The sequence below is a fragment of the Cervus elaphus genome, chromosome 18 (assembly GCF_910594005.1).
Source record: "Cervus elaphus chromosome 18, mCerEla1.1, whole genome shotgun sequence".
In the NCBI taxonomy this organism is placed as follows: Eukaryota; Metazoa; Chordata; class Mammalia; order Artiodactyla; family Cervidae; genus Cervus; species Cervus elaphus.
Window position 1 is genome coordinate 94,070,998 of NC_057832.1, and position 16,080 is coordinate 94,087,077.

The window sequence follows — 16,080 nt, forward strand, 5'->3', positions numbered from 1 at the left end:
AGACATATTGAAATCTTTCCAGGTTCAAACAGATGGAATGAAAACATGAGGTGGTAGCAATAAATCTTGATTTATCATGCTAGCTTTGGAAACTCTAAATGTCTAAAATGTCTACACTACAAATATATTCTAGAGTATACATACTTCATATAAAATCAAACCATAAATACAGAAATAACTGCTCTTTAAAAGACTTTTTAAGCTATTATCAGTTTATATTTAGTTTATTATGAACTAAGGTTGTCTCAATATTACAAAATATTAAGCTTAGGTAAATTTTATTTGCTCTGGCAATTTAAAAACATAATTGCCAATTAGATGTATATATGCAAATTTCTTCCTCTTTCAAAGCTTTTTTTCTTTTCTTATTGTTTTCTCTCAGAATTTGAGACAACATGGGTGCCTCCTCAAAGCAAATACACTTTGTTTTCCTGCTACAGACAAAACATCTGAGTTACATTTTCCTCGCATAAGGAGGAGAATTAGAAGCTGATTATATTGAATTTCCTATTGGGGTTTCTGCCTGGTTTTTATTAGCCGTTGTCTGATTTCATTTGGTTTTTACACATTGGTGTTTAGGACTCTCCCCACCTAGAATGATGGGAGTGGCATTTTTAAAAGGGGAAAGAATTATTTTTCTGTTGGTCTAGGTCTTATTACAAAACCAAAAAGTTTAATCAAACTATTAAACAAGAGTTTGCTACGAACAGCTTGCTATAAGTGATTGGACTTTTGTTTACACTTCTTGAAATGAGAAGTTTTCATCCTAATGGAAAGAAAAAGCCTATGAAGCTGCAGCTGATCCTTGAAAACATGCGCCACGCTGCACTGGTGCACTTGTGTGCTCACCAGGAATTGGCAAGCACACTTGGCAGCTCTAAAAAGTGTTGGCAATACCTATGTAACCAGAAGGCTCTGATGCAAGAATTTCTTCAATCCAGTGTGGGCAGAATAGATTTGACTCAAACGTTTTTAGTTTCTACCCCCACTACATGGATTTTTGTGGGGGGATGTTGAGACAGGAAGTTCAAATCAGAGATCTGCTGAATTTAGGCTACAGAGGACTTCAGTGAAACACACATTTAGAAACGTGAATCTCAAACCAAGGTATTTATATGGACATGTAGGATGGTCCTCAATTTAGCAAATTATTCTACAATCTTCCCCCTCACTTCACATGACTCAGCAGTGTCTGCTGGGATATAAATCACTGACAGATAAACTTAACTCTGACCCAGCTTCTAACAGTAGCTTGTAAAGTCAGTCTTCTTGCTTATTCAGGAATTCCTTATTTATAAAATAGGGGCAGGGATAGATTTATAGGGAAATAATACAAAAACGGACATCAACAGAGGAAAAGACAAAATCTAAACTAAATAAATAACCCTTCATAGAAATAAAAACAGGTTGGCAAAAATCACAGAATATGAACTCATATCAGGTTATTAAGAGGCCCTGAGTGGTATTCAGTGCACATAATAGACACTTATTGCACTTCTTGTGGGAAGAATACAGCTCTATTCTAAGTGCTATTATTAGCCCCGGCTTACAGATGGAGAAACTGAGAGGTAAGCGACTTGCCCAAAGTAAGTGGAAGAGCCAAGAATAGAACCGAAGCAGTGTGACTCCAAGGTCTATACTCCTGACCATCTTAAAACATGGCTTTCCTGCAAATTATCCTTCTAATTTTGTAAGGAAGAAAATAGTCTTGTCTGAAGAAGCCTTATCTTTAGTTACAGGGCAGTCTGGTTCCTGGGCTTATTGCCTTACCCTAAATTTCATTCTTTATCACTGTTTTTTTTTCCTGAAAAGATTATAATTTTAAAAACCTTTTCAATGGAAAGGAAGAAAAGCAAATCTCATACAGTCTTTCAGAGTCATAGGAACCACTTAGGAGAAAAGCAGAGTGTAAAACAGGAGGTGACAAATATAACACGTAATGCTTACTCTGAAAAAAGTGCAGACCAACCAGAGACAAATCCAGGATCTCGGCTGAACCATAGCAGGGCCATTACAATGAAGAGGACTAAGGTCACAATTTCTTGATATCTGTGGGAAAATTCCAATCCTTTCATTTATTTTCTCAGTCGGAACATTTGTAGAAACTCCCTAAACTGTTGCCAGGGAGAACGCAAACACTGTAAAAACCGGATGTATCAATTATTTAAGAGAATCTGCAGTTCTAACTTCTAAGGGGGCTTTACTCCTCCGTGGGCCTTTCAGCTTCTTGTCCTTCTATCTGGTAAGTTTTAGTTAGACATGGTCTGTATTTTATCACGTGGAGTTATATTTATAAAGGTTAGAACACTTGGGGCCCTTGTCAAGTGTAATAAATGCACAATAGACAATTATGCACATATTTGTCTTTAAACAAATACTTGCAGTATAAGCTGCATCCCTTGGTGTGTTTGTGTCTACAGACATGTGTATCTTACCTTATTGGCCCAAGTTTTTGATATTCTTGTTTAATAAATGCAGCACAGGCTTTTTGTTTCGCTGTTGGGGGTTTGCCACATTGGAACATCTCCTTAAAGCTAAAAAGAAGAGTGTGGAATTATTTGAGAGAATAGCGTTGAAACGTATATATATTACCATGTGTAAAACAGATGACCAGTGCCAGTTTGCTGCATGAAGCAGGGTACCCAAAGCCAATGCTCTGGGACAATTCAGAGGGATATGGTGTGGAGGGAGGTGGAAAAAGGATTCAGGATTGGGGGCGCACATGGACACCTATGGCTGATTCATGTTGATGTATGGCAAAAACCATCACAATATTGTAAGGTCATTATCCTCCAATTAAAATAAATTAATTAATTTAAAAAGGATAATTAAGCTTGTTAAGCAAAGAATTTTCCCTTTATAGAAGATATGTGTGTGAAAGTGTCAGAAAATATCAAGCTCCCCACTAATAACAAAAACCTGTGCTTTTTGCCTATACCTCTGCCTCTTGCTCTGAATTTCCTCCCCTCTCTTTTCTGTTTTTTCCTGGTTTGTTTAATTTTTGATGCCTAACTGTCATTCCATACCTTCCATGACATCATCTGCTAAGCTCTTCCTTTTCCAAGTTCTTTTGCATCACTGGAGTTTTCCTACGTGCCACTCATCTCTAATTTAATACTTTATTACGTACCTGACTGGTTAAATATTTTAATATATTTCTTAAGTGTGATTGTTAATTTTCATACAAAAGTTTTATCTCACTAGTGAGAATTATTAGACAGTGGGGGGCTGTAGCATGTATTTTTTGGGGGACAGTAATTCTAAACACTGGCATACACAGTAAACACTTGACTCATTAACTGTATAGTAGCTTTTTGTCAGGCTTACGAGATGGTTGTTAGATCCATCAATTTTCACACAATATGCTAAACTCCAGTTATACTTTAGGCACACAAGTCACATATACTGATCATGAACAGAGTCCAAACTAGGTCTGTTTTCAGAAATAAAACCAATTCTATTACATTTTCCTTTGCATTTCTTTACTCCTTATGTCCTAATGGCATCAACCAGATCATCTTCTAATTTACTTCCAACAGTAACTGCCAGTCCCTATTTCTTTTAGCTGCTCACTTTTAGTGACCCTTTCTCCCGTGACTAATTCTTCTGTCCTGAAATCCAGGGTCTTCAAAACCTTGAACAGCATTTTGTGAAGTGTTGCTCTAAATCTTGATTTAAAAATATCCCTCCAGAGGAAGAAACAAATGGAAAACTGGCCAGATTCTTGTGGATTATCTTTTGGAATGTATGAGTAGCTCAGTTAGATTGTGTTATATGTAGGTATGGAAAGCATTTCTGGGTAAATATCCAAAGGGAACTGACATCTACATTTTTAAGAAATATCTGCATTCATATGTTCATTGCAGCATTATTCACAACAGCCAAGATATTTAAACAACTCAAATGTCCTTGGATGGACAAATGGATAAGAAAAAAGAATAAAAACTAGTCCACACATATATAGTGGAATATTATTTAGCTATGAAAAGGAATGAAGCACCGATACATGCTACAATATGGGTGGACCTGGAGAACATTATGCTAAATGAAATGTCAGACACAGAAAAGCAAATACTGCATGACTTTCCTTATATGTGGAATCTAAAATAGTTAAACACATAGAAGTAGAGAGTAAAATGGTGCATTCCAAGGGTTAGGATAAGAGGAAAATGAGGAGATGTTGGCTAAAGGGTACGAAGTTTCAGTTATGCAGAATAAGTAAGCTCTGGATGCCTCTGTGCTAAGTTGCTTCAGTAGTGTCCAACTCTTTGCAACCCTATGGACCATAGCCCTCCAAGTTCTTCTGTCCATGGGGTTCTCCAGGCAAGAATACTGGAGTGGGTTGCCATGCCCTCCTCCAAGCTCTGGATATCTCTGCACAAATAGAGACTACGATGAACAATAAGGCCTTATATACTTAAAATTTTGCTAAGAAGATTGATCTTACGTGAAGAGCTTTTATTACAAAAGGAGGGGGAAAAAAGCAAAAGGGGTAGGGAGAAACTTTTGGGAGTGATGGATAAGTTTATGGCATTGATAATGATGATGGGTTCATGGGTGTATGCCTATCTCCAAACACAGTAAGTTTGGTATACATTTAGTAGCTACGGTTTTTTTGTATATCAAGCATACCTCAATAAAGCAGTTTTTAAAAAAAGAAAGGAAGCAAGGACATATTCTTCTGTAAAATTGCTGAGGGTAAGCTTGGCTATTTATGAAAGAGTAGATGAGATGAGGACTGTGGTAGGAGGGCAGTTATCACATGAAGAGACGTTATATTTATTTTTCTGCAGTTCTGTTACTCAGATATGTTTGGACTGTTATTACCTTTGTAGGGGCAGAAATTCCTCAATTCTTAAGTCATCCATCCTACATATTCATTACCACCCACATGTACACCCCCCCCACCCAGTGAACATGATTAGATGATTATTGTTGCATTTAAGATCAAAAAAGTAATATTTAATTTTTATAGCCACATTAAATGATTGACTAATGCCAGTCTTGAAATTTTTCCTCTTGTCAGAATATAAATTCTACCATTAAAAGAAACTAATCTGTGGACCGCCTTGAGAGCCATCAATAGAATTAAAAAAAAAAAAGTAGAGTTAAAGAAAAGATGAGTCTCCTTAGAAACTGTTTTCTACCCAGTAGACTGCCTGTGTACTTTGTCACTTTGCTTGGGGACGATCAATAGTTAAGTCAAAATCCAAAGTGTCTTTGCTACAAATGAAGGTTAATGCCTTCGCAGTGCAACTGATGAAACATATGACAATGTATCAACCTCTCCATTGAAATAAATCCCGTGGCACTGACAGATGAGCTTCACTTCCCAAATAGGTTGGGGTCATTTATAATGGGTGAGTTAACTGTGTTAACACCCAACGTGCTCATCAGAATGTCTGGTGGCCTGCCAGGGGAGGGGCTGATCATTTCTGTTTGTTGATCTAAAACCTCTGGAGGTGAATACCAGACCTGTGGAGGTCTCTGGCAGACCGAAAAGGACATTGAAAAATTAGCTGGAGCATAAATCTGTGCCATGTGTAACCAACACTGGACAGCAAGGGGACCGTTTCAACATGCCACTGATCATGATTTATGGATTTGGCTAATATATGCACTTCACAGGATGTTTTTCCTCCCGGAGAAACACTTTCAGTGCCTCTGCCCATTATCTTCTTAATTTCTCCTTTTTAAGTGGTGGGCCACTTCAAAATGATGATAAGTTCGCCTACATATTTTATAAAGTCATTATATGTAGCAAAAAAAGAACGAAACAGCTGTGGGTCTGAGACCAGATGCTTTCTCCTTTGGTTTGGAATTCGAGTCCCCTGCATCCTGTGTTGTTACCTGCGCAATTGAATAGACCCCCAAAGGCTTGGATTTCCAGGAAGGGGCATTTAGTATGCAGCTGGCCTCTTCCCTCTGATGCCCACCTGCCGTAGGCAGTGACATTTCACACATTGGCTCCAGCGGGAGCGCGGCCTCACACTGCTCCCGCAATCTGGACAAATAGATTGTTCAAAAAACCATCAGTACTTTCTCCCCACTACTAACAAAACTAGCAGTTCTGGAGAAAAACCAGGAAGAGGAATGGAGAGGGAAGAATATGAGTCCTTACATGATGAAGCTTGGGAAATGTGGGCACGGGTATGGAACACGACTCCACAGAAGTGTTTGGCTATTCAGAGGAAGTACAGAAAGCTGACTTCAGATTCCCCTGCAGTGAATAACATGCTGTTTCATTCATAAGTCCTTGAAGTTATTTAAAGAAAACCTTATAAAGTTGAGTGACTTCCCTGGAGGTCCAGTGGTTAAGATTCCGCACGTCCACTGAAGGGAGTGTGGGTTCCATCCCTGGTTGCGGAAATGCCTCTCAGGGTAGCCAAAAAAAAAAAAAAATGAAGTTGAATTGGTTTATTTTTCCATGAAAAAATTCCTGAAGGTTTGATAAACAGTCCTTTCCCCTTTCTTTATGGGTATTATTATATGTGTTGACTCTCTGAAGCAGCATTTAAGATCTAGCTGTAGAATCCTGCATAATTTTAAATGCTGCCAGGCATTTGAGTCATGTAACTCATTGGTACTTATGAACCACTAATTTCAGTTGCAGTTAAGGTAACATCTGCAAATTCTCAGGCTCTTGATTGATCAGTGTTTCCTACTTTGACTTCTCTATATTCAACTAGGGCCCATCCATATTAGAATTACAGCATTGCAAGTGAGCTTGCCGATCTTCCAGTTAAATTCTACTGACTTAGTTGAAGATATTGAGACTGAGAAGGGGTCAAGTCTTGCAAAGATCACTAATCTGTCTTGTGAGAAGCCACAACTTTGTCCCTGGTCTCCTGATTCTCAATCCAATGTTCTTTCCACGGAGCATGCTCTCAGATTTTTGTTTTAGTTTTTCAAGGGCATGTCAATGTTAGTACAATGTTAGGATGAAACAGGAAGCTCTGAATGCTACAGTTTAAAGTTACTTGATAGCTTGAGGAAATCCACACATTAAACCAAAGATAAGAGCAAAATTTCTTAAAATTCTGCTTTAACAGGTGGGCTAAGTCCTCACCATAATGAGCTTCATATGTCCTTCTGGCTTATTAATGGTTTAGGATCAGAGGAGACCAAGATAGAGTTTCTGTCTACAAACTCTCTTCCATAGATGATATTCTAGAGTATCCATAATGCATGTGTTCACATGTATCAGTTTTGTGGGAAAGAGAAACGCAGAAATGCAGCATGCATGAAATAGGTGTAAAAGCCCTGGATGAGGGGCTGAGAACATGGAACCCAGACACCAATAAATAAAGATCTGATTAACATGGAATATGTACTCACTTGAATCCTAGGAAAAGCCACTGAAGCCAGATCCAAGACAAGAGGAGAATAATAATGGCAGCTGGGAAGGACATTACAAACCATGATCCAAAGTTGATGCAATCGCAGTCAGGATAGCGCCTGTGTGAGAATACAGAAAAGTGTTCACGGGAGGAGTACAAGTGGAATCGTTTCTGACGGTCTAGGAGAAGCAGCACTTCCCATCTTTCCTACGATAGCAGCCAGGAAAGAAGAAGTGTGTGTGGGGCGGGGGGCGGGGGGAGGGGGATTCCCTACTAAGTACAGGAGTTAGCTTTGCTTTTCATCTCTTGATTCTGTCACTGCATTGTTATTCATGCTTCTCACAAAAACGAGAGCAGATATGTTATGACTTTTGCTCCCTTTATTCGATCTTTAAGAAAGTGTTTACCCAAGAACCTAGCACAGTAACTGATACTCATGGAATTGCACAAGAAATGGGTATACATGGGTGTGTGTGTTTTGTTATTTGTATTCAAATCATCAGTACATGAGTGAAGAAAGACAAACAAGCAGACCTGGGAACAGGTGAAAATTAACTTACGAGAACAGCATGTGTCCATTACCATTTCACCTTGGGAGCTGACAACCCAGACTCTGAAGGGACTCTGATCCGACCCACACTGTCCCTCAAAGCTGTTTTCCCCTCTTGTTTCTTCTGCCCCAAAGCAACTACAACCATCTTATCAGACATATTCTAGACCTTTCTTCCTAGAATTAGACAGTACTTTGGGGCTCAAATGGAATAAATCAGGACCAGATAAAAATAATTAAAAGCCCTGTGAAAAATATCAACTTTTCCATTAACTCTTTTTGTTATTTTCAGCTTTCTAGCTCACATAATAAAACAGTAGCAACAAAAAACATCAGGTACAAGCACAGTTTCTTTGGTAACCTCACATTCATTGTTTTGAAATGTAGTCTAAATTCTCATATAGTTATCTATTTTATGACTGTGGGGAAAAGGAAATCTGAGAAATAGTTATCTTTAATTTTTCTTCTTGAAGCAGTAACACAGAGTCAGAAATGAGAAAAGTACAGAAAATAATACAGAATTAATAAAAAAACACCATTCACATATTTTTATTATGTTTGAAGTAACAAAATAGAATGTAATAGAAATGCTAGATTTTCAGTATTTTTTTCTACTTAGATCACATTTTGTATTTTGCCACTTAAAAAAGATCATGTAAATAAATGAGATGTTTCATGCTATACACATCAACATAAGCCAAATTTATTTATTTTAGAACACTGCTATTTTAGCCTGGTTCCTAAGAAATGCAACGCTGTTTAAAAAAAAAAAAAGCAAAATTAAGCTTTCAAAACTGCAGATTTCTCTTGTTGTCTGCAGTTTCTATGAGCTGATGTCCCTGGGTCCTAGAATTAGCACTGGCAACTTGAGGATGATTTTATCTACCTTGAAGAGATCCTATGATTAGCTTATATAGTTATGCCATTGTTACTGCTGTTGTTTAGTCACTAAGTCATGTCCACCTCTTAGCGACCCCATGGACTGGAGCCTGCCAGGTTCCTCTGTCCATGGGATTTCTCAGGCAAGAATACTAGAGCGAGTGGCCATTTCCTACTCTAGGGTATCTTATTCATCCGGGGATCGAACCCACGTCTCCTGAGTCTCCTGTATTGGCAGGTGGATTCTTTACCACTGAGTCACCTGGGAAGCTCAGTTGTGCCATTTGAAAGTGGCAAATGACAAGTAAAAATTGATAAAGAATGCATAAAATTGATGAATGTAAAAAAAAATGCTTTACCAACTCTATGAGGCTCTATAGAGAATTGTCTGCTTAAAAAAAAACAGTGTTTTCAGTTGGAAAATAAGTGAGAAAAGGCTTAAGCTTATCTTCCATCAATTTATTAGACTTGGATTACAGGTCAGTGGCCTGTGTTATTTTGTTCAGCCTAAAGACAATGAGAAATGCTGCATGGATTAGGCTCAAAACAATGCCCCAAACCCAGTTTCATTTTTCACCATCTGTAGCTCATACTTGGAAATTAGGGTGCACTGTTCTCCCCATCCATTGCAGAAAGTTCTGTGAGATTTGAGGGAAGTGGGGCTTTTCAGAATTTTTGCCTGGAGGGATAGGCCATTTAGAAAAATGAAAGTTTAAAAAAGCTAAACTCTGGGCTTTTTTTTTCTTTTTTCTTCCCTTTTTTGTTCAGTAGTAAGAAAGTAAACACTACGAGGTGTAAATATTTTGAATGAAAATGGAATGAGTGGCATCCTAGAAGGGATTAGCTTCACAGTGGCTGTTCTTTTCCCACTTCCTTCATATTCCGTAACGGGCTTCCCTGGTGGCTCAGAGGTAAAGAATCTGCCTGTTAATGCAGGAGATGCAGGAGATGCGGATTCAATCCCTGGATTAGGAAGATTCCCCTAGAGAATGAAATGGCAACCCACTCCTGTAACTTTGCTGGGAAATCCCACGGACAGAGGAGCCTGGAGGGCTCTAGTCTGTAGGGTAACAAGAGCTGAACATGACTGCACGACTGAGCATGCATGCATGTCTAGTCTGTAAATGAAGGGACTGCAAGTATCTGCCTAAAGCAAATAGAGATTTCCTCTATCATAAACCATGCTAACTACATTTAATTCTGATGGAATCCTTTTCTTTCACCTGACACTATGTTTTGTGTCTACCATGTGCTGGGTACTCTTGCAGCTACTGGGGATATAGCTGTGAATTAGATGGACATAGTTCAAGCTCTCACAGTTTACATTAAATGAAGAACACAGGCAGAAAAACAGGTAAGCATATAATGAATAGGAAAATAAAACAGAATAGTGTGACAAAAAGAGATTAGGTGGAGGCAGAAATTTTACACAGCATGACCAAGGAAAATGAAATTTGAGATGAGATCTAAATGGCAAGAAGGAGCCAGTCATGTAAATAACTGGGAAATAGTATTCCAGACAGAGGAAATATCAAGTGCAAAGGCCCTGGGATAGGAATGATTTTAGGATGTTTGAGGATTAGACAGAAGACCATTGTGGCTGTGTGTGGTGAGCTAAGTTCACAGTCACATGAAATAAAGTCCAAGAAGTAGCCACCAGGGGTCAGTTCATATATAGCCATGGAGGCCATCAGAAGGAATTTGGATTTTGATACTAAGGCAATTGGTCTTCCCTGGTGGCTCAGATGGTAAACAGACAGAACTTGTAAAGACGGTGATATTTTATTCCTGAGGCTAAGTTCTTTAATGGGTAGAGTGAAGAGAATTTGCAGAGGTTCCCATCAATGGACTGACTCTGAGTTAATCAAAAGAGAGATTATCTTGGGAGGGCCTGACTTACTCAAGGGAACCCTTAAAAGAGAGTTGTTCCTGCTGGCTTCCAGATGCCAAAGGAAGAGGGGCATCTAGCAAGGATCCTGGGGTATCCTCTAGTTACTGAGAGTGACCTTATGCCAACAGACTGCAATAACATGGGCACCTCAGTGATTCAAACACAATGAATTGAATTCCGTCAACAACCTGGATGACCCCGGACTAGGACTCTGAGCTTTTGTGGAGATTGCAGACCCCGTTGGCACCCTGACTTAGCTGAGAAAAGGACCTGGCTGAACTGTGCCTAGATGCCTGACCTACAGAAGTGATGAGGTCATAAATTCCTGCTGTTTTAAGTTGCTAAGTTTATGGTAATCTAACATAGCAATAGGAGACATACACACGGAATCTGTTAGAAGATCAAGGCAGGTTTGCAGAGGAGTAGGGAGATGAGTAGATTTTAGCTTCATTTAGATTGGTAGCAGCATAGATGAAGAGAAGGCAGTGGATTTTACAAATATTTTGCATACAGTGTAGGAAAAGGTGCTATTCACTGACATGAATCTGAGGGAAGAGCAGGCTGGCGGATTGAATGCCGCTGTGAGGGTGTTCATGTGAGGTGATCTTTAGCTTCCCTGGTGGCTGTGGGGGATAGTCAGTTAGATAGATAAGTCTGGAATTGAGAGAGCAGTTAGAGATGTGAAATTGATGGTTACCCACATACAGGTAGCTTTAGAAACCATGGAAATGGGTGTGTCAGTTTCAGGAATCAGTGGAGATGAGTGGAAAAGGAAATACACCCAGGGCACCTTAAGTCTTAGAGGTCAGGCAGAGGGGCAGGAATGAGTTAAGCACATTTAATTCTAACAAAATTCCTGCAGGCATGTATTATATTTTTATTTTACACAGAAAACGCAAAGTCTCAGAAGGTTAAGTGGATTGCTCAAGATCACAGAGTGTACAGTCAAGCTGGATATTTAAACTCAGGAGGACTGTTGAAAACACAACCCCTCTTCTTTAAAGCCCAGTGTCCTCAATGTCCTCCCAGGTGAAAAGAGAAGATTCCATATATATTTCAAAATATCCATAAACTAGGGTACAGACTTGATGTTTTAAGGACATTTTAGAATCCCACAGGAAAGACGGTATAGGAGAGACATGCTTTGACCTGAAGGACACAAATGTGTCAGTGTTGAAGTTTAGGAAGACAGTGCTATAGATGCAGTTCTTAAGTCCAAGTACAAAATCACAAATAATGCTAATTAAAGACACAGCACTGATCTCAAAAGAATGTGTGTGAGTGTGGATATTTATTGCCTTGAAACGGATATTGGCCACTAAGGGCAAGATCAGCTGATACCCACACTGATTATAGTCCTTTTGATTAATGACTATTTTGATTATTTCTGAGTCAAAGCCACTTTTCAGATTTGCATTTATGTACTTCCAGATGTTTCTTTTCAAATATTAATTAAACTTTTTACTCATGAACCAGATTTAGATTTCTAACAGGAAGAGCAAAAGTTGAAGCAGCAATGATAATGGCTAGAGTTATTGACGATTTCCTACCTGCCAGGCTCTCTGCTAAGAGCCATGAATGCAGTATGCCATTTTATCTTCATAATAATGTAAGTCCTAGTTTTGCCTCCATTTTACAGATGGAAGAAACTTACATTTGTAGAAGTTAAGCTAATATATGGCAAGGTTGAATCTGAACCAACGTCTAAGTCTAAACTTTGCAATATCCAAATTTCTTCTGTACTATTTGCCAGAGAAATTCTTTCTTAGAAACACATATTACACTTTTCTGCAGGAGAAAATCATGGTGAGCTTTGAAAGAGGCTATTGCTAGGTCGCTGGTTTACCTTCTTATGTAATTAGCTAAGCAGAGAGGTTAGGGAGGTGGGCTTTGAATTTAGAGCGCCTATAAACACTTTTCTTGGTTTGTGAAGCAACAATAGTTATTATTTAACATATAATTAGCAACAGTGACTGTGCTAATCATTGGTAATTCAACTTCCTTCCAAGCTGCTTTGTATACCCACACATTTCACAGCTGACACCCACAAGCTGAATAATATACTTTGATAATCAGCAAGCTGTGAAATTTTACTTGTGATAATCTTCTATTCTTAATATGATAGATTGGCTTTTTGTGTTTAACTAATAGCTGGTGTATTTGTTAAGTGATATCGATGCAGCAAAACTCCTCTGTTATGAAAGCAATAACTGCCCCTAATAATATTTCCCTTAATAACTTTATTTTAATATCAAAAGATTATTCAGTTACTTAGATGATTCCCAGGAACAATCAGCATTTCATTCATGTCTTGGTTCAGTTCATCTTAACTGTTTATTGATCACCTACCTGTGCTTCTTGGGGGCTAAAAGAAGAAGATAATAATTCAATAATTATTATAATTCAATAATTCATGAAACCTTTTACAAGCTTGCAATCAGTTGTGGTGGTTATGGATGTGCGTGGATAAGAATTTATAGAAATGTGAATATAGCTTTGATAAGAAGAGATGGGAATGGAATGTAAGTTTTGGAGTAACTGAACAGAGTTTCAAATCATACAGCATCCACACAAGTAGAGAAAAGCTGGCAGAGTTGAAGGTCTTTAAAGAACCAGAGTAGGAAGAAATGGGTTAATTACAGAGTGATATTTATTAACAATGGTGTTAGGAAAGGAGGAGATTGGATGATGACTGGAAGAGTGCATCAGTGGAGCAGAAGGGTCAGGTAGAGAACATCGAGCAAGCAGGATTTCTTTAATGAGGAGTCAATAAAAATCCAAAGAATCTATAAGATTGTAACAGTAGGTACAGAAAACAAAGAATATTTCCATAACGCCTTATTCCAAGATGAGTCAAAAACTAATGGTGAATTAATCACAAGGGAGTCAGAATCTAGGTGCCACAGGTACTAGATTCAAAGATTAAGAATGCAAGAAATTTCATACCTTGTGGTTGAGTTAGATAACTGGCTCAGTCTTATTAGTATTGTTCTGAAAACCACCTACTAGGCTATATATTAACTTATGATGACAAGGGCTTCCCTGGTTCCTCAGTCAGTAAAGAATCTGCCTGCAATGCGGGAGACCTGGGTTCGATCCCTGGGTTGGGAAGATGCCCTGGAGAAGGGCATGGCAACCCACTCCAGTATTTTTGCCTGGAGAATCCCATGGACAGAAGAGCCTGGTGGGCTACAGTCCATGGGGTCACAAAGAGTCAGACACAACTGAGCAACTTAGCGCACAGAACAACAAAGGGATGGTTTGGTCAAAGTAGCCGTGTTTTCAGCATTGCAACTCTTTCAAATAATTCTCATGTGTGCATGTTTATCTTTTATAAAAATAAAATGCAATACTTGAACGCAAATACCAATGCAGTCTTCACTTGTCACTGGCAGCAAACTTGATTTTTAAAAATTTTGCCAACATGGCCCCCTCCCAGATGGTGGGAGAGGCAATGAGGCCGCAGAGCAAAAAGGGTACCAGGATTTAAGCCACCTGCCTTCACCTCCCAGTGCCTCCACTGACTGCTGATCATCGTTTAAACTCTTGGAGCCTTGGTTTCTTCATCTGTGAAACAAGGGTGTGTATATACGTGATTTGAAATATCTCTGTCTTCACTTGTCCCCTCTCATTATCACTCAGGGGCACACATCTTTCTTTTCCAAGACTGACATTTCTACTCTTGTTTCTATCCCATTCCACCTGACTGTTAGCCAATTAATAATTTTTCTCTATCTTTTTTTTCCCCCCAAACCTCACATCGCTGTTTTTACTGTCTCCTTTGCCTGAGTGTAAAACCAAACTGATACCTCCCTTATTCTAAAGGAATACTCTGCCTCTGGTTATACCATGCTCTTTCTTTTTTGCTTTCTTTATTTTTTCTTTTCTTTGTTAAACTTGAAACAATCATTTAAACTGGCTGCCTTGTTCTCTCACTATGTGCTCACTCCTTCACTCTCTTTAGTCTGAATTCTGCCCCAGTCCCCATTGTTCCCCTGCATCTGCCCTCCTGGAGGTCACTGATAAAAACCAAAAGCCTCTTTTCAGCCATCATCTTACCTGACCCTTCCACCACACTGCGTGCTCCTGACTCATTCTCTGCTTGGAAAATGGTCTTCCTCTCTATCTGTCAAAATTCCACATGCTCCTGGTTTTCCACCTACCTTGATTAACTTTTCATATCTTCCTTTTTACCAGTATTTCCTAAGAATCTTTCCATGTTTCAATTCTCTTACCTTTTTTCTCCTTATATTTCCCTTGCTACACTCAAGATTTTAATTTCTATTTGTGTATATATATATATATCTTCCCCAAAAGTTTAGCAGGTAAAGAATCTGCCTGCAATGCTGGAGACACAGGAGATGCAGGCTCGATCCCTGGGTCTGGAAGCTTCCCTGGAGAAGGAAATGGCAACCCACTCCAGTATTCTTGCCTGAAAAATCCCATAGACAGAGTAGCCTGGAAGGCTACAATCCAAAGTGTCACAAAGAGTCAGACGCAACTGAGCAACTCAGCACACACGTACATATATATAGTCCCAAATTTATAACTAATTGAAACAATGAATTTGTTAATGCCTGCTGAAAATCTCCTTATGGATAGATTCTGAGCAGGTCACTTCACTATATCCAAAATAAAATTTATTTATTTCTCTAATGAATGTGCCTAGTCTTCTCTAGAACTTCATGAAATCACCATCTATTGACATATAGCCCTAGTGTCAAAACTTCCTAGAGTTGCCTTAACCCTTCCTTACCCTTATAAATCCTCAGGCCTGGTTCCTCACCACCTTCTGACCGTGTGGCGCCCTGAGTCTAAATCCACCCATCACTTCATGACTCACCTGGTCCTGCCTCTCATCATTTGTCAACAAGTTGGTCATAGACTCCTGGTTGGTCTCCTGTCCCCAGACTCTTAGAATGCCAATCAGTCTGCACTCGGCTCTTCTCACTGTGCAGACATGCACAGGCTATTCTACTACTTCCAGGAAAAACTGATTATAGAATTTACGTACTTTGATTTTATGGATTATTTACATTCATTTTCTCCATAAGCATGGTGTTTACTGTTTACCTTGTTTAGGATTGAGCCAGGTTATGCAGACAAGTTTTCTCTAGTGATTAGAGGTACTGCACACAACTAGAGTCCTCTTTAAAGACGCATGTTCAAAAGTTTCTGGGGAGGTAATATTTTAGGAAAACAGACTTTGGGGTATGACTGATCTTGATTTGGTCTGCAAGTTCAGTTCAGTTCAGTCACTCAGTCTTGTCCGACTCTTTGCGACCCCATGAACCACAGCACACCAGGCCTCCCTGTCCATCACCAACTCCCGGAGTCCACCCAAACCCATGTCCATTGAGTTGGTGATGCCATCCAACCATCTCATCCTCTGTTGTCCTCTTCTCCTCCTACCCTCAATC

General features: G+C 39.1%; 1 protein-coding gene across 2 annotated transcripts in view; it reads right to left on the reverse strand.

Annotated features, from left to right (window-relative positions):
• The window catches only part of SLC13A1 (solute carrier family 13 member 1), a 107,485-nt gene that overhangs the window by 39,111 nt on the left and 52,294 nt on the right, over positions 1–16,080 (reverse strand). For both annotated transcript variants that reach the window (XM_043873282.1, XM_043873281.1), the window contains 3 exons: positions 7,339–7,458; positions 2,436–2,534; positions 1,948–2,049 (listed from right to left, as the gene is read on the reverse strand). In XM_043873282.1, coding sequence (XP_043729217.1) covers positions 1,948–2,049; positions 2,436–2,534; positions 7,339–7,458 — 321 coding nt within the window. The remainder of the gene's footprint in view (positions 1–1,947; positions 2,050–2,435; positions 2,535–7,338; positions 7,459–16,080) is intronic.